The sequence below is a fragment of the Pieris brassicae genome, chromosome 10, assembly GCF_905147105.1.
Source record: "Pieris brassicae chromosome 10, ilPieBrab1.1, whole genome shotgun sequence".
Taxonomy (NCBI): Eukaryota; Metazoa; Arthropoda; class Insecta; order Lepidoptera; family Pieridae; genus Pieris; species Pieris brassicae.
This window is the reverse complement of record NC_059674.1, coordinates 5600357-5619714: the sequence shown is the minus strand read 5'-3', so window position 1 is coordinate 5619714 and position 19358 is coordinate 5600357. Positions and strand designations below refer to the sequence as shown.

The following is a 19358-nucleotide window of genomic DNA, read 5'->3' as shown; positions in this document are numbered from 1 at the left end:
TAATTCAGAATTATTGCAAGCCAAAGCTAACAAGTAAATGGATTAATCGTATAATGTTTCTGTTCGGGTACTTTCATTATTCATTCAGTCAGTCTCGAATTACGCGGCCGTCGCTCGCGTTTTCTGTTGTGTTTTCTTATATTGTGGCGTGTTAGTTGTATAAATGTAATGTAATTGTAAAAACACATTTATTGTTAACTAATTGTTTTTGTGTATTACAGAAATAATATTCCGCTAATCTAAATTTATAGTTTTTGGGTTACGGGAGTACACTTCAGTGTTTTGTTTTTAAACTACTATTTAGATTATTAAATGCGATCCAAAAAATAACTATGTATTATAGCGCCATCTTGTAGTTGGATTGTGAAGCTATTTGGTAGATAACATAAATAATCCCGTAACCATATAGACCGCAGTGCTGTGTTTTTCTAAACAAATATTATAAATATGTTTAACGCGTCTTTATTGTTGTTTTTGCGTAAATTGCGGCAGTCCCAGGTCCAAATTAATTATTATGAAATCCTTTACGTTTAAAATATAAATAGGTTTCATAAAGCAGTGGTGACTAATTAGATAAAAGCTTATTGAACCATTGGTTTCCTTAACTTAATTACGTCGGAAATATTTGGTTTCAATAACATCTACGGGGGTCGTTTAAACACACTAGAAATATATATATAGAAGAGACTTTTTTTAAGTTTTGGTTTACTTCTTTTCATTGACAATTAAAATGAGTTTAAAAGTTCCGTTTTCATCCTGTGACCTCACTGATTCATGTCATACAAGTATGTTTCCGGTTTTTAATGGTTTCCATACCGTAAAGACTTCACAAATGAATGCTATTTAACATAAAGATAAATTTCAGTACAATTTAATTTCTACGTTAAGCAAGGCAAGATTTTCATAACAAATATGTTATACACATACGTCAAAAATATATTAGATTTTTGATTTGACATACGGAGTCAAACTTTACGCAAAGGGTAAACTTCCCAAACGTGACTTAGGGCTCAGGCCTCAGTCTGTCTCTCGTACGTCCCTAAAGCAGGTAGTTGGAAGTTGGAGCATAATGTATAGCAAAAGGCTTTTTGCTAAACAAATTCCATTTGCCGGGAAAAATGTGCGTTTTATATAAAGCGTTTTCATCGCTTACGAAAGAAACTTTAATAAATGCCTGCTACCTACACGAAAGATGACTATGTCATTATCACCATTGCCTTATATTCTCTTCAATTGACAATCCGCCTACTTGAAATCGTAAATATAATAAAACCTATATTAAGGTTAACTAGTTTGAAAGGAAATGGTTTTATAAATACTAAAACTGTGGGTAGGTAATGTGCCTAAGATAGTGATCCAAGGGCGGCTTCATACATGTTATTATTTATCTTTATTACTTCTGTGCTGGTAGTAACCATACTCCGTAAAGTTCTATATCAAGTCAATCCATATTTTGACGTATTGTTGGTGTTAGGTGATACTGCCACGCATAGACTAGCATTGCCATAGGGCTCGTGCGTGGATAGCCTTTTAAGAATTGGTACTTTTTTTTTTAAGGACCTTAAGTTGTATTGTTTGGAAATAGTTCAGTGGTATAAATATATCTTTGCGTATTCGAGACAGTATAAAATAAGTCAGGTAATAATAGATGGTTTTGGAGAATAATAAAAATTCAGACTCAGATTTCTGAAACTGTTGCATGATCTTTTTCCAATCTAATAGGTAAGTAGATGATCAGCCTCCTGTGCCTGACATGCACCGACAATATGTTAAATGCGCACATAGAAAAACAAGTCCAATGGTGCACAACCAGGGATCGAACTTACTACATTAGGGATAAGAGTCCCACGAGTAGCTTACTACGTACTATGCCATAGTTATAGAAAAACAAAATATTATGTACACCTTTCTCGGTTGAATAATAACTTTCTGCGCTCACGCAATCTTGTATTGAATTTCAATTTCTTCCGTAATAAATGGTCTAGCGATCAAATTTCCATAATTTTATTAGATACCCAACTTTGAACGGAATACATCTTCCAAAGACACAAACCACAGCAAAAAACACTATATCGTACTGGTTTCGGAATACTCAGTGTCGGCATATCGAGTGACGTTCAGTTCCCCAGTAATCTAGTGATAGGGTTGGGTAAATTAGCCTGTAATTTCTCTGTGATCAGCAGGGTGTGACAATACTTTACTCCGGGCCATTACTTATAACTCTATAAAGCGCAAATCCGACTGCATATGAAGTACTGTTCCCACCTCCTTCCTTTTGAGTGCATCCAACTTCGAGCGGCTGTCGCTACGCAATCGCATATATATTTGCGGAGTGTATCCAATACTTTTTCCCTACCTGCGGCTAAATTTCATAATCGGACGTAACGACAAAATGCAAATTCCACCCGTCTTACCTAGACGTCTAGCATTCCTCGGCGGAGCGTTTTTAGACACTTCTTGCCGTGCACCACTACTTTATGGAAACAACTGCCATTCCAGGTCTCCAAACCGTTACGATCAATCGAAGAGTGTACCTTAAAAGCCGGCAACGCATTTGTAAACTTCTTGTTATTGCAGGTGTCCGTGGGCGGCGTTAACGCTTAACTAACTAACACTTAACTCTACTGCCTGCTTGTTTACCTCCTGTCTCATAAAAAACATCTTGATTGTTATTGCTGCGTGAATTACCTTTATTATAATTTATATCTCATATTTATTATTTATACATTAATAGAGTAGACATTATTTATGACATAAATATAGGATACTCAGGGGAACAAATTTCATTCTAAGAATTGTTTGAGTATTTGATTTTGTTCCTTACAAACACAGAAATAATTTATCTTAATAATATTAGCATTGATTGCTGTATACAAGTAATCATAACACTCGAACAATAATATAAAATACAACTGGCCTTATCACTAATGTCATCTTATCCAGATAACCCAAATTGTTAGTCTCTGGCATTGATTATAACTAGTTATTTTAAATATACTTTATGTTATTAATATAGTAACGAACACAGGTCACTGTTAGGTGAAGTAAAAATGTATTATAACCAAAAAAATTTATTATATTCAATATAGGATTTAATTTAACTTTGATTGAATGACACTAATGTCATATTTTTACTTAATTAAAGAAATTTTTTTTTAAAGCCGCATATAATTTTTTACAACATAAATAATAAAAAATTATATAATAATTATAACTACTATAAATAATTTTAACTGTCAAATGGTGGTTACGCTGTGATAAAAAGATACAGCTGAATACTTATATTCAAAAGTGCTGTAATTTTTTTAACTTCAGTTTGATCATATATATCACAAGATTACAGAATACCAATATTTTGCATGCAAATGTGCTTTTATAACTTCTCTGTTAAGGAGCAAAATGCAGTAAAACAGATAATTTTTTTTTAAATATATTTTTAAAAAGTATTAATGCACTTATTATTATATCGCTTATTTATCACAATCAAGCAAAACCCGCATTATAACAAAATGTTACTATAAATATAATGTTTGTTTCAATTAAAATATAACAGGTAACTAGAATAGCAATTATTAATTATGCATTTATTTTTTACTCTGGCACATTAGTTACAACAGATAAACAGACCATATAAAATTGGTTTCTTTATTAACAAAACTTACTCTCTCTCTCTAACTCTTTATTTATAATGTTTAATTTTGTTCATTGTAAAATCAAATGGTACCTGATAACATATTATTATACTAACATACTATATTGCACTACAGTATTTTTACTAATTGGCATTATATATTGACAAATATATCCAAATATTATAGGTAATATACCTAATAATAAAATATATACATATTTATGAATTGGTGGAGTATGACCAAATGGATAAACCCAAAGACCTCGTCTATTACCATCTCTAATATGATGACTAGTATATGCTAATATTAACATATATGATATAACATACATATTATTTTTTCTATAAATATAGCTATAAATTAATAAAATAGTCGTTACAATGAACCATAAAGATGTGCAGTGTAGAAAACCTCTATATTTTAGGTTTGTTAAATCCTGAAAATAAAAAAAAATTGTATTATTTAAGGAGTACAGATTACACTCACCATTATGAAAACCTCTAAATGATATATTTAATAATTGTATGGAACAAAAAAAACTTAAAAGTAAGAATAAAAGATATTATAGTTAAATTATTTATTTTAAAGTGTTATACAATAATAAATAATATTAAAACTCTTCAATACAAGATCATTGTTTCACCATTCCATCATTAATGAATTACCATTAAAGAATTAAGATAAACATTTTGATTTCATCAAAAGTAATGTGTAAAAACTTCAGACTTTGGAAAACAATTATAAAAAATTACCTTATAATGAAAAGATTTTGCAACAATAAAATGGTCCACATCAATCAGTGATGATACTATAGTGCATAAAATTATATTATATATCCAAGCCTGTCTTGATCTATCCACATTTATAAAAAATAATAATGCAGATAGTGTTCCAATACTGGCATGCACAATATTATCAATTACAGCGCGAAAGATGAAGAAGTCTGAATATTTTGAATGAAATACAATATAATCTCCTGCAATAGCTGTAAAAACTATAGATACAGACAGTAAAATACTTAAAAATTTCATGTTTTAGGCGTTGAAGTATTAGGACATGTTTTTTTTGTAATGTTATCACAGCGGTATTAATTCATAGCTTTTAAAATTTTGGCATTGTTAACAAGAAACAAAAATTTAAGAAATTAGACCATTTTTAAATTGGTTAAACTTTGTTCAAGTCGAAACCACAGGTCCAAGCAGTCACACAATGGACTGTGTTACTTGTTGTTATTTTGATTTTGAATTTAGTTTACCGACACTTGACAGATGTAAGATTGACTTTGTCAAGGTTGTGACAATTAGCAGAGGTAGCAATTGATATTTTATGAATGTCAGTTAACATGAAAAAAATCAAACTACGATTAAGGTTATTGTTAGAACACGTATTAATTTTAGAATAGTCAATTAAGAAAGTTTTACGATATCTTAAAACAGAAAATTTATTTTAAGAAAGCATGAGTATACGCGATTAATAATTACAAGTTTTAAGTGCTAACTATATGGTGCTGGTTGTGGAGGCCTTGCGGTTATGATCATAATATAAACTGTTTTACTCAGATTATAGAACAAAGATTTGTTCGTTAATCTGAACTATTTAATTCTATCTCATCTGTACTAGTGTTTAGTGTACACCGATTACCGTCATTGTTCAATTCATATTAAAGTAAAAACATAATCGATCAATGGAAATATGTACCTTACTTAATATTGCAGAATAAGCTAAAATTGATAATTAATCTTTGAATCAAAGAATTACAAAAAGGCTTCATAGTCATATTTAATTAGAAAAGTTTCGTTTTCGGCTTGCTTTATCTTTTATATCTCCGCTATCGCTAAGATAAAAATTTATGAGTACTAATTTTGAAGGTTAACTTTTCATTGATAACTTCGTTGTTACACATGATATTAAGAATTATACGAAATATGTAGCAATAGTAATGTATTAAAAAATAAATCAATATACCTATTATATTATTATATGACATTTTTAATAATTTTTAAGGTTACACCGGCAAGACTCAAATTTTAATTTTCATAAAATTATTAATCGGATAATCTATATAAATATCGAATGCGTTCATTACGTCCACCACACCTAATTAGAGCGTCCATTTTATAAAGACCTCTCCAACCAAACATTTAGTTCAAAACATTAGGTTTATAACCCCGGTGGTTTTATCACCTTATCGAAAATCATAAGTGATAAGAATTTTCAGAATTTGATATCGAAGCTACATTACTAGGCAATGAGCATAACTATATCTTAGTTTTATTCAGTGTTGTTCGTGAATTTTTAATTTGTTAAAATGCGTGAAATCGTGCACGTTCAAGCCGGCCAGTGCGGAAATCAAATTGGATCTAAAGTGAGTAATTTATTATTAAGTATATAATTACTGCGGCTTCAAACCCTGATTGCCGTATAGGTACCTAATTAACTAAATCTTGACTAAGTGGCTATTAACCTCAATATAGAAAATATTGATTTGAGCATTATTAATAAGTAAAGTGTTTGATCAACTAATAGTAGTTTATTTGGACCCCAATGAAGAAAATAAATATAAACGTTTCTATTCAATCATAATTATATACTAACTTGTCAGGCAATTAGCGAAGGTATATAATTTATAACAACTGCAAAATGAGGGGTAAGGGTTGTGGGGAACGGAACCACGGTTTTAGAGATTTTATAAATTATGGATTGAGAAATTATATTCCATTGGAAATTGGGTCCTGAATGAAAATCTTCTATTTTCCAACCAAATAGGTACGTTACGCTTACGGCACACCAGTCATGCCTATCTGTACTAATATTAGGTATAGGATTTCTATAGGTAACTTTTACCTAGTAGTAATTAAGTAATATCATAGGTACCTAAGTAATGTTCACAGGTATTTGAAGTCTGTTTTTTGTATTTACTTAAATTAATCATATTTTACACATTGTACCATAATAGCGACAGTTATGGGTTAATTATTGGATTATTTTACAAAAATTATATACTTTTAACTGTCATATTGAGAATCAAGATTACCGTCGAACTACTCACGTAATGACGTAAAATTTAGCACTGAGTCCAATCCCACGACTACTTATTATTTAATCTACTATTATAATATAAATATACAATTTCGTTCATGAAGATTTTTGTCAATTTCAGTTTTGGGAAGTCATTTCCCGTGAACATGCAGTAGGTCCAGATGGAATGTACCATGGGACGCATCACATTCTCCAAGATCGTCTGAACGTATACTACAATGAGGCATCCAGTGGTAAGATATTTACAAACAAAAAAAATATTCAATAATAAATATAATTTGTTTGTAGTTAAAAAACTTTATGTGACTGTGCAAATTGGTCACAATTCCTCCGTCCACCGAAGCGTGGACATTCATATTAATAAGTCGTTTACAATGTTTAGGTGATAGGTACGAAGTGCATATATTACAGTATTATTTACATTATTCATTATTTGAAGGTGGGCAACGCACCCACTGAATTGAGTGTCCATTTGCGATGACAACTGTTATTGAGCGTCCCGTAGGCTTGTTTCCTACATAAATACCACAACATGCCATTTTAAATTTCTAAATTTAATTTATAAATTTTTGAAGAAATATTATAACATTAAAAGAAATATAACTTTGTTAAGCTGTAAGTGATGTGGCTGTGGTAGACACGACAATGGTATTCGATATTAAAATTGTGTATAAAAAATGGGACTATATATGTAATTGTTAAGCTTATAAAATAAATAAGTAAAAAAAAAACTCCAATTAAAATACTAAAGAATAATATACAGAGAGAATACCCGTAAGGTCTAAGTAACTGAAGCTTGTTAAAATCACGTGTAATGTAATGACCTAATATAATTTATATATAATAATTATAATTTATTGCAAGAAAATGTTACAAAAATGTGTAAGGTGGTACCATCCTAAGTTCGCATAAGCTGCCACACAAATGGCGCGCAAATTTGTCTTTAAATTTTACATTTTTAGTCATGAATTGGTCCAGTCTTATATTATTTGTATCGCACATATCATAATATTTAAGTCTCTGTCTCTCATGACATCATGAACCATTACGTTCTAGTCTAATCTAATTTGCTAAAAAGGATATTTAATATAAGAAACTGTCCAATAACACTACTACTGTATTACACACTACACACAGTACACTATTTTTTCAGTTACCACTATTTAGCACTTCAGACTAATGTGCATTAAAACTAATTCAATTGTCCTTTTCAATATAATATGTACTTTGAGTTCGTTTAGTGTGAAATTCAGAGATAAATATGAATAAGTGCAGACAAATTCTAATTATTTATTCATTGTACGGCTTATTATAGCTTTAAATTAAACATTCATAATTTTAACAACACAAAACGCTCTAGGCGATAGGTTGCTACTTTAAAACGTTAAGTTTTTACCATGTAACATTTATATATGATATATTCCTCTGTGCATATGTTAAATATAATCTCTAACAAAACTCCAAGACGGTATTATGATAAGACAATCGAAGACCGCCAGATCAGGCTAGTGTATTAGTAAAATTATTTTCAGGCAAGTACGTCCCTCGCGCTGTGCTGGTTGACCTGGAGCCAGGTACCATGGACTCTGTCCGTTCCGGGCCTTATGGACAACTATTCCGACCGGACAATTTTGTCTTTGGGCAGAGCGGGGCAGGTAAGAAATAAAGCGAAATACTGTAGTATTATTTTTGTATTATATAATCAGGCTGCGTTTAAAGTAATATATATGTTTATAACCGAATCTATACAGATTAGCATTATTTATTATATTTAAGATACATATAATTATTTTTTCTTATATTTTCTTTCTTTCTCAAGAAAATTATGAAACTTCAAACTTCTAAGTACTTACTAAAACTAAATATGTCCCTACATAAAATCCTTCCTCAGAGTTCGAGGAATAAAAAACAACAAACAGGAATTGGTCCAGCCAGCTTAGTTTTGTACTAAGCAACATAAATTAAAATTAATAAATTTACTTTTAATTATTAAAATAGGTAACAACTGGGCCAAAGGACATTATACAGAAGGTGCTGAATTGGTTGATTCTGTGCTCGATGTCATCAGGAAAGAAGCTGAAGGATGCGACTGTCTCCAAGGTAATACTTCTGAATATTCTTTTAATTAGTAGAATATTTATTTTTAACTATTTTCTTTCACAAAATATTCTTAACATAGATAGATATAATTATATACTTCTTTTATCCTTTGCCAAACACTGGTACCCTTTTGGTCCCCAGTCACTTCGTACTTAAGCCTTCGCTAAGTGTGCCCCTGGGGAAGATATTATGTATCTCTAAAGTAAGTAGCCATGGACCATGCAGGTCGTTTTTCTAGCCACACAGCTCTCATAATAGAGACAAATATTCTTAACCTACATAATAACAATAATAAAAAAATTGATAAATCCAAAATTAAAACAAATTAAAAAAAGTTTGGTCCCTGTGACAGTGTACCTTTAATGCTGGCATTTCCTCGTTGTATTGCGATACTTATTCGTTGAGCGAGGGACGTACCAGCTCTGGCGTCACCGGTACCGTCAACCTTGAATTTTTAATTAACGCCTTTGCACTACCCAAGAGTACTCCAAAGAGAACAAAATCAGCCTTGGAGGAAAGACATATATAACTCATACTACACGTCTTAGATTGAATATTGACTCTCATCTCTGAGGACGTAAGTCCATCCCCCCCGCCTGTGCACCAATAGACTCTATATGTGCGTATTTATCATGTGCTCGTACGTGAAGGAAAACAGTGAGAAAAGCCGGCATGTCTCTGAAATTTAACTGATCATGCAATCTGAGGTTATGAACCATATAACTACTGGATTATATTAGTATTTAATTAATTTAACTGGAACTTTATCGACCTTCGACATCACCCACTTTACTTTCATATTTTATTTATACCTTTTTCATTTGAATGGTTCCAGGTTTCCAGCTCGCCCACTCGTTGGGTGGAGGAACAGGCTCTGGTATGGGGACTCTACTCCTCAGCAAGATACGAGAGGAGTTCCCTGATAGGATCATGACCACCTTCAGTGTTGTACCATCGCCAAAAGTAAGTAATATTATTTAGTCCAATACATTGTCTTTGGAAAACCTTTTTTTTATTTTCTTTCAGTTAGAATTATGGGAAATGTTGTCATTAAAGGAGAAACGTTTTTAATTAAACATATATAATATTGATTATTAATAATTTCATTACAATTTCACCCAAAAATCATTTTTCATTTATTTCAATGAGGTGTATTAAAAGGCACTTACTTATGTAAGTCAACATTACAAGTTAAAGGTTTCATATGGAGAAGAAAGGGCAAGAAACTCCATTAGTCTTTTAAAATAGTTTTTACAATATTTTGTATTCAATAATTTGACAATTATATAGTATTGCAATATATTAGTGTATTCTATGTCTTTCTAGTTTATTATTTCTAAGTGTTGGTTGTTTTAAGTGCTTATCTTTTCTGGAGGCGAGGGGCGCCTCTATTAGCTATTTTAAAAACGCTTACTTCATGTTTAATATATATATTCCAAGCACTACACTAATACAATAATTTATGTTTATGTTAAAGCCATAGGATGTATCACGGTCCGCGTCTAGAAGACAAGTTCTTTTTCATAACAGAAAACAAATTTCATATAAAACTTAAACAGACGTTCCAATATTTGAAACTAAAACTTTTTCTTCACATGTGACAAGTGTTGACTGCCATTATTTACATATTCAAACTCCCAACAGTAAGAAATAGGCATTGTTTAGTTCTGTCACATTAATCACTTATTAATGTGACAGAACTAAAGATGGAATAATAATGGGAAACTTCACTTCACTATAATATGATGTTAAAACCCCAAAGTAAGCAGAATGTTATGTTTATTTCTGGCTGTTGTTTTGATTTCCGTTCCCATGACAATCTAATTCTTGAAACTTCTATTCATAAAACTATACCACTTATTTGTGGTGCAAAGTATCCGGCTTTGGAACTCCTCTTAAAATTAGACAGATGAGTAGTAAATTAATTTAAGATTCTTTTTGAGCATTTATCTTCTACCTTGTAATTAGTTTCATTAACTTTAAAATAAGCCTCTACTATTGTTTTGAGATTTTAGTTTTGTATTGTATAATGCTAGGGTTACTTGTTTTAGTTATGTATGGAAAAAACTACGGTTGTGAGAAGGCTGTTGCCTAATAATTTATGTATACTGTTTTATGTATGTTTAACGTAAGGAAGTCTAAATAAATAGTAAGTCTGTCTATAGAAACCTTATCAAAAAATGTTGCAATTAGACATATTTTTAGAAATAATAAAGATTCATGCCGCTACCAAACAATAAACAAACTCTACGAGGCAGACTTCACCTATTCAAAAGGGTAAAATGACTTCAAAAACACATCCACCATCCATTACCAGCTTATTGCTTGCATTTTAACGAGATGAAAACTGGCTCGCACAGTCCTGTGCCATTGACTAAAAAATAGAGACTGCTGAGCTGGGTTTACACTCCCTTTGCTAGTAGGATCCACTAAAACACCGTCAGCCTCAAATGGTTCCACAGGGTTCAACATTAGAACCTTCCTATTTGCCTAGACTGTTACTACTAAATTTGTTAAAATGTTAAATTCTCAAGCCAACAAAATCTATTTAAAGGTATCCGAAGTGGTCCTAGAGCCTTACAATGCTACTCTCTCCGTGCACCAACTGGTCGAGAACACGGATATGACGTTCTGTATCGACAATGAAGCTCTCTACAACATCTGCTTCCGGACTTTGAGGTTAAGCAGTCCCACGTATGGAGATCTCAATCATTTGATATCGGTAAGTCAATTATGAATTGAAGACCAATTAACATTCTCCCATCTTAGCCTGAATATTCTAAATCGTATATCAAGTCACAATATCGTCTTGAGCGCTGTCAAATATGTCAACAGTAGAAATGGTTAGAGCTCCTGAAACAAGATTAATTTTTGACGTTCTAGAATTCGGACCTAAGATTCGAAGGGTAGAGAAGCACGAACGAGACTTGATGACTCCCGTATGTCAAAATCCAATACATTTGACGTACGGGATTCAGACTTAGTCCTTAGCCTTGGCTGTGACTACTTCTACTCTCTTAATCTAACAAATCCGTCTAATGCAATTAAGTGATTAAGTGAGTCTCTATTATTAGACATAGTATAAACATTTATTCCTAACGAAACACACATACACATGAAATAATAATAATAAAGAAAATTTAAAAAAAAAAATGTTTTTAATGAATAAGATACATTTTATGTGTGTAATGTGTGTTGTGGTTTTATGCTGTGGAGCAGACGTGTTCCAAAGCGTTGGTCATTCTGCCAGAGACCACAACAGTTAGTTTGCGCCTCGAACGCAAAAAAAGCAAAACAATGTAATGTTTAATAGGAAAAACTATAATAATAAAAAATAACAGTGCAATGAAGTCTTGAAAGATTTTTATGGTCGTGGAAAATGTTAAACGGATGTCGATAAGATCTCTGGTCCCTACCACGTGATACGTTAAACAAATCACTTTCGAAGGAAACTCATTCTTAATCATTAATTTTACCCTGAGTAGTTTTATCTGTAATAAATGCTTTTTATTTAAAAATCGTTAATTTCCTTTTCAAATTGTTACCAGTATTTACTTATAGCTCAATGTTAGTAGTAATATGTAAGTCGCTTGGTTGATACGGACCCCTGGTGAAGTCCTCCAATCCTTTCCAGAAGCCTCTCTTTGCCAATAGTTTCTATAATTTATTCAAACTATATTTTATAGTACACAATGTCGGGTGTTACTACAAGTCTCCGTTTCCCGGGTCAATTGAACGCTGATTTGCGCAAATTGGCTGTCAACATGGTTCCCTTCCCGCGGCTACATTTCTTCATGCCGGGTGAGTAAAGTACATAATAAAACCAGTGGCGTAAAAGTTCTAGGTCTTGGCCTCCGATTTCTGTATGTTTTTCTTTAGACAAGTAGGTGATCAGCCGACGGTGTCTGATATTTACGTAGAAAGAAAAATTCTACGGACGTGTAGTATTAGTTTCGTTATATTTTAAGCAGATCTGAAATCGTTAGTTCCATACCAATGGACTTCAGAAAAGAAAGAAAAGAAAATCTGGTGAGGTACCGGCATGACCCAAAAGGCTTACTTATTTGCCTATTAAAACAAAAGATACAGAAATCTGAAGCTCAGACCTCGAAAGCTTGTAGCGCCACTGGTGTATATGCGAATTGAACCGAAAATTCCCAGTGATGCCTTAAGCATTTGATCGAATTCGATGGGTTCAGAACTTGAAACCAAACCAAATGGTTACAGATTATAGGCAGTAACTGAAGCAAAAATTAATTTTTAAATATATTTTAGGTTTCGCACCCCTCACAGCGAGAAATTCATTCAACTTCAGAGCGCAAAACGTTGCGGAACTATTGTCGCAGGTACGTTTTAATCAATTATTTGAACGTGAAAAGACAACACTATAAATGGTGTGGAGTTTTGTCACACCATTCATCAGCAATTATGTGAAATTTTTCAACTGTACAGGATGTTTATTAGGTTGGTTATTTTTAATTACTCCAGACGTAAAAGCACTACTAGTAACTAGTTTAACCAATTTCAGATATAGGAAACATATATTATGTCAAAAACTACCAATCTTGAACCTAGGTCTGCTCCAGAGATTGATATATATCAGATTCCTATCACAAGTCAGGACAGTCTTGACATTACTTTTGGATTCCGAGAAATTTGGAACAAACATACACAAGTGACATTAGAAATCTAAATAGACCATAAAGCCCAAATATTATTGAACTGTAACGATTATATACTAATAATACATGAACCCTGGCTTCCAATACGCGACATAATTTTAAAAAAGGAATTTTACTTTGAAAAAAATCCCTAAAGTTTGTTTATGTTTTAAAACAGTCGAAAATTCTTTTAGATGTTCAACCCGGGCAATATGATGACAGCGTGTGACCCTCGTCACGGTCGTTATTTGACAGTGGCCACCATGTTCAGAGGTATCATGTCCATGAGGGAAGTGGATGAACAGATTCTGGCCATTCAGAATAAGAACTCCAGGTATTTACAAGAGAAGACAAATACATTTAAATTTTGTGGTCCTTCGAGCCGGAATATTTTAATTTAAAAGATTTTGTTATTTAATTTGTATACATTTTATTCGGACGGTTAATTAATCAAAAGCCACCCGCGAGCTAATCGCCAACAGGTGATCTCTTCCAATGAATTGCAATAGAAAAGAGAAAAATCATAAACATATATTATAGATCTAAAACGGTTTTTTCTGAATTTTCAGTTACTTCGTGGAATGGATTCCCAACAATATGAAAGTATCAGTTTGTGACGTACCACCAGAGGGTTTAAAGATGGCCGCCACCTTCATAGGAAACACAACAGCCATTCAAGAAGTTTTCAAACGAATCTTAGAACAGTTCACTGCTATGTTCAGGAGACGGGTAATAACAAAATATATAGTACATGCACAATATCACAGAGTACAGACTAAACCGACAATGCGTCGATTTAATCGATTCAAAATGTATAAAAAACAAGTATTATTGCTATATTTGTAAAGATCACGTTATATATGTCGTACAGCGTTCAATATAGGGTCTCAAATGGCAGAATAACTAAAGAATTAAAAACATTGTCATTTAAAAAAAAAACATTACAAAATGTTCAAACTATTCGATTTTTTTTCTTCTTGTTTATGGCTTTTATTTATGCCAACTGGGCACAAGGTACTTCGCCAGTGTAGATGGAACTATTAGATTTACTCTCTCGTCTGTAAAAACTATTCCAATTGTCATTCGCCTTTGAGCTGTCAAACGCTAAGAAAACACTTTTTATACGGATTGAAGCTATGTATTATTATTGAATATTTACATAATTTGAAAAAAATCCTACGTTTCGCGTGTTTTTCAGCATGACCACGGTGAACAGCACGCGTAAAAGGTGTTTTCTTAATGTGTAAAAGCTATGTTAACAAAAGACAATACTACTGTCAAACGCTATCATTTTTTACTACTTGACAAAACTAAAATGTCGTATTGGTTGGTTCCAGGCCTTCCTCCATTGGTACACGGGCGAGGGTATGGACGAGATGGAGTTCACTGAGGCATCCAGCAACATGTTCGACTTAATATCCGAATATCAGCAGTACCAGGTAAATATAAATATGCTGCAGACCACGGAAGCATTTCCGAACCAATTCCACTTAGGGCCCCCCCTAGAGAAGAAAAGAGCGTATCAATTCTTAAAAGGTCGGCAGCGCGCTTGCGAGCCTTTTGGCAGTGTCATCATCACTTAACATCAAGCGTCCTGTCTGTCTGCCTCCTGTAACAAAAAAAGTGAAATGCAATGTTAACAGGGATAATGTAGAATTCTAGTAAAATAATTTATGAAGCCTTTTTGAGTTTCGTAATGAAGGGAAAGAGAGCAGAAAAGAGTATGGCTTCATTGTGCTCCCTTTCCTGAGGTCGTAGGTTTGAACCCCGGCTCCCAATGGAGTTTTTATGAGCGCAACTCGTACGGTGAATAAAAACATCGTGAGGAAAACAAGACATGCCGTCTTTGACCATGTGTATGAGACAGAGAAGGCTGACATAAGCAAGGCAAAGGCAAAAAAGTTAGGTAACTTTTAAAACTTCCTGTTTATATTTATAATGTTCAGTTTAAACTTAAACTAAAGAACAAGAATTGTCAAAAATCTCTTTTTACTCTAACTTCTCTTTCCAAGTTTTGAACTTCAAAATAATATAATAATTTAGGTGTATGTAAAAAATAATTTCATGTTGAAATAACACCATTTTATATTGATATATTATTAATAATTATGTTGTTTTAAAAAAAAACTTACACAAATATATGTATAGGTCGCTGAAATAGATGACGAGGAATTGGAGTTGGACGACGAAGAAATCGACACAGGTATGGTCCAATTGGATCATTAATCACTAAGCCGTAATCATTATATTAATTATATGTTTGAAAGCGTATGTTAAAATATATATGCTTGCTTCAGTAAGAGCACGAAAATAAAAATGCTTTTATGCGATTAATTTTTTAAACCGTGTAACGGAACGTTATTTCTTATTCAATTAAGAATTGTTACCGGGGTTTTAACCCTGTACAGTGTTGTCTTCTTAATTTGTGATTTCATACTAAATCGGTATTAGACGATTCTTTGATTTATTTTTGACATTTTGTATAATATTCAGCAATTCATTAACTAAATATTTGTACACACGTTCCGCACTTTGATACTCTTAAGCTAAAATGTAACTTTTAAGTTTTTATCGTTTTACCAAACGTTATAATAAACAATTTTTATTTCTTAACTGTGTTTTCCTTATACCTATAACTTAAATAAATAATGGTCCTTATCCTTTACATATATCATTAAAAGAACATGAAAATAAATTAATTTAAAAATGTCTCACAAAAATTAATAAATCAGAAGATGTTTGGCGGGGAGTTATGTAATCTAACATTAGTCTAAACCATATATAGGCAACCACCGGTAAGAAAAAATCTCAATTAAAAAAATATTACATTAAGTACTTGTACTCACGAAAGTGACACTACGTTCAACATTTGATGTTTGCCGCCTTAGTCTTTGATAAGGCAATTCAACAGAATTAAATGTGCAAAAAGATGATTTGATAGTGCTTCATTGCATTATCCACCAAGAGAACTTGTGTTCTACGTCTATACCCCTCTTGAATAACGCTGGTGGCGCGGCGTTGTGGCAAATTTAGGCAACTCGTGGGCGTTTCGCGTGCGATCAGCTGTACGGTTTACGTTATTCAACCAGGTGAATGCTAAAAAGTGCTCTCAAAAAAGAAAAACAATGGGTGGTACGAGGTACTGTTGTGTTGTGGGGTGTAAAAAATCCCAATCTCGGAATCGTGAATTACCTTTTTATTCGTTTCCAAAACGGAGTTGGGAAGTTGAAAAAAGAAATAAGTTGTTTAATGTATACGTTGCATTACAATCATCAGATGTTCCTTACCTGGGAACATTTGAGCGATGATGCAACCTTTTTTATATTTTTCTGCTTGACTTTCTCGAGGCTGATTCCAAGATTGCGGTTGATCGGTTTTCGATTGCGTATATTCATTATTTATAAAAATGCAGACCGCTGCTACATGTTTGCAACCTCGAACCGATAAACCCGCCTTGCAAGTGCATTCTGTCCTTCGTACTGTACGATCTAGGTTCGCCTGAAAATCAATCAGTTCCAATAGGAAAGAAAACGGGAAGAGCGGGAAAAGACACACAAACACTAACGTGTATATACAAACATGAATTTCTAAACAAAATATGCCGTATTCAAAATTCATTTTTGTATTGACGGTATTCCATGTTTTTAAGTAATACACGCATGAAAACCAGCACGAAAAATCGGAATTTTAACTTTATTCGATCCTGAGGGTTTAACTATAGCTGAATATAACGACGTAACATATTACTGTAAAGTCAGACGGCTGAGCATAGGAAAAATGTTGATACGGTTTTACGAGCTTAGAAATGAGATACCAGAGTTTATGAAAATAAAAGATAAACCATTATCAGAATTAAGTGACCCAAAATGGATACGTAACTTAGCATTTCTGTTCGATCTTATAAGCTATTTGAATGATTTAAATTAGAAACTGCAAAAACAAGGACAGTTAGTAAATTTGTACAGCCATTTGAAAGCGTTTCAGTTCAAACTACGCTTGTGGGAGTCACGGATGCTGTGGTAACAGTTACCATTTCAACACGCTCTCTGCTTATGAAAATGTTGCTTATACTCAATATGCTGAAGGACTCAAGTTACTGTCGGATCAATTTTCGAACAGATTTAGCGACTTCAAAAACATGGAAGACTGTTTCAGTTTATTTGCTACTACAAAATGTACAAAATGCTCCAATACGCTTACAAAGGAGTTGATCGAGATTCAAGAAAACTCACTCTTAAAATTCGAATTTGAAGACGTGTAGAGTTGTGACATTTCTACAAAAAATTGATTGATAATAAGAAGATTGATTTGTGCGTTTGGCAGTACTTATAAATGCGAACAGTTATTTTTATTGATGAAAGCTAAGAAATCAACACATTGTACAGGAAAATTCTTTACATCTTTGTATTAGTGGAATTAATCCAAATATCGATAGATTCGTTTCCCAAATTCAAGCTCAAGTGTCTTATTGACTTAAGTTTCGTAGTTTGTAATAATTGCGAATTTTACGATTTAATTATAATGTACAATTTTTAAAAAATTGATTTTGTTATTATAATAAATTGTACTATAATAACATTGTTGAATTATTTCATGTCTAATATCTATCGCAAAAATATTATCACTACTTTAAAATGCACTAAGTACTTATAACGCGGCCCGCGTTATGTATTTCCACACTAAAGTTTGGCCTTCAATATGTCAAAGGTTGCCCCCATACCTGGTCTAAACCAAATGTTGGCAATCATTTTCAAAATGAGACCTTTAGTTTTTCTCATAAATTAAGAATATTCTCCATGTCCTGGAAATAAAAAATCGGTTGTCTGTAAAGTGGGTTTACTAACGATAGTTGAACATGACAACGTCATAAGAAAATACTGATGGAATGGTTGCTTTTTCAAAAGAAAATTTTAATTTTATTTGCTTGATAGATATTTTGTATGGATATAGAGAAGTAGGCCAATGGAAATCACAATTGAATTGTTCAAGTAACATTTATTTGTACGCATAAATACAATTATGTCAATTGTTTATCGCTTACTCAAGTAGGAGAGAGACAGATGTCGAACGCTGCCGATTGTGCCTCTTTGTCGCTCGTTTCGCGCTCTCGCTTGCACTTCAAGCCTTAAATGGAACCCCTCAGAGCGCGGTAACGCCGCAAGTTATGTTTTCTCGTGCGTGCAGCCGACTCCATCGAATTATAAGACGTTGTCAAAAATACAAGTGAAAGAATTACTTCCGGGTTATTTTACTCCATAACGCTTTAAATCCATGTTTTATACATATACATCTCAATAACACTTCATTTTTGATACATTCACTTCACTTCATTTATGTCAAAAAGCCTATTGTACCAAGTCATTCCAGTTGACCTGTTATAATGATTATATGTAATAAATTGTACCGAGTTTTTAAACATTACTCAATCAAACGTTTCCTTAGTCACACCACTGCTAACCAGCTCCAGTCACATTGGCCTGCTTTTAATTAGTTCATGTTTCGAAATAACAGGATGTAGACTAGTGCGTGCATACGTGATATTAATATTCAAAGGTTTTATGTGAAATTAAAAACGTAGTCATATAATACAAAATTTTATTTAGTTATTAAATATTAGCCGTTAAATAAAATACTGTTTTCTCTACATCTAAGCATTGTACAAAGTTTGAATATGACCAGGGGTTTCAGACAAAACGATTGCCAACCGTGACCCACCAACACCAAACGTACGGAACGTATGGAAACTGAAATGGTCACGTGATAAAGCGTGAGCTAGTGTCATTTGTTTGGCAGTAGTCAGTCACGCCTGGGGACTTAGGGAAGTTGCCTTAACAGTAGTGTATGTAGGAAGTCGAAAACTAAATTTGTATGAAACATTATCGACGTGAACTGTGATATTACTAAGCCCCTTGTTATAAAACGTTGA

The 19358-nt window shown here is 32.7% G+C and overlaps 2 protein-coding genes across 4 annotated transcripts; one reads left to right on the top strand and one right to left on the bottom strand.

Moving 5' to 3' along the window:
* Nucleotides 1–3155: 3155 nt before the first annotated feature.
* On the bottom strand, nt 3156–4862 carry LOC123714903 (transmembrane protein 267). Its single transcript, XM_045669561.1, has 2 exons — nt 4385–4862; nt 3156–4068 (listed from the first exon to the last, which is right to left on the bottom strand). The coding sequence occupies exons 1-2, from the start codon at nt 4661–4663 to the stop codon at nt 3739–3741; spliced, it is 609 nt and encodes a 202-aa protein (XP_045525517.1). The 5' UTR covers nt 4664–4862; the 3' UTR covers nt 3156–3738.
* A 154-nt stretch (nt 4863–5016) lies between these two features.
* On the top strand, nt 5017–16045 carry LOC123714901 (tubulin beta chain-like). Of its 3 annotated transcripts, none has more exons than XM_045669557.1 (13): nt 5017–5092; nt 5851–5997; nt 6793–6904; nt 8204–8326; nt 8670–8771; nt 9607–9734; nt 11326–11493; nt 12458–12572; nt 13047–13117; nt 13627–13766; nt 14002–14161; nt 14770–14871; nt 15581–16045. In XM_045669557.1, exons 2-13 carry the CDS (start codon nt 5941–5943, stop codon nt 15656–15658), a joined length of 1356 nt encoding a protein of 451 aa, XP_045525513.1. In that variant the 5' UTR covers nt 5017–5092; nt 5851–5940; the 3' UTR covers nt 15659–16045. The 3 variants fall into 3 exon arrangements, with proteins under 3 accessions (XP_045525513.1, XP_045525512.1, XP_045525511.1); XM_045669556.1 differs by having other exon boundaries at nt 5021–5159; XM_045669555.1 differs by lacking the exon at nt 5017–5092 and having other exon boundaries at nt 5604–5997.
* The last annotated feature ends 3313 nt before the right edge of the window (nt 16046–19358 follow it).

Coding starts and splice junctions, on each gene's coding strand:
- LOC123714903 (XM_045669561.1), bottom strand. CDS start 4,663: ATGAAATTTTTAAGTATTTTACTGTCTGTATCTATAGTTTTTACAGCT. Junction 4,069..4,384: donor CAAAATCTTTTCATTATAAG/GTAATTTTTTAT, acceptor TTTTATTTTCAG/GATTTAACAAACCTAAAATA.
- LOC123714901 (XM_045669557.1), top strand. CDS start 5,941: ATGCGTGAAATCGTGCACGTTCAAGCCGGCCAGTGCGGAAATCAAATT. Junction 6,905..8,203: donor CTACAATGAGGCATCCAGTG/GTAAGATATTTA, acceptor AATTATTTTCAG/GCAAGTACGTCCCTCGCGCT. Junction 11,494..12,457: donor ATCTCAATCATTTGATATCG/GTAAGTCAATTA, acceptor TATATTTTATAG/TACACAATGTCGGGTGTTAC.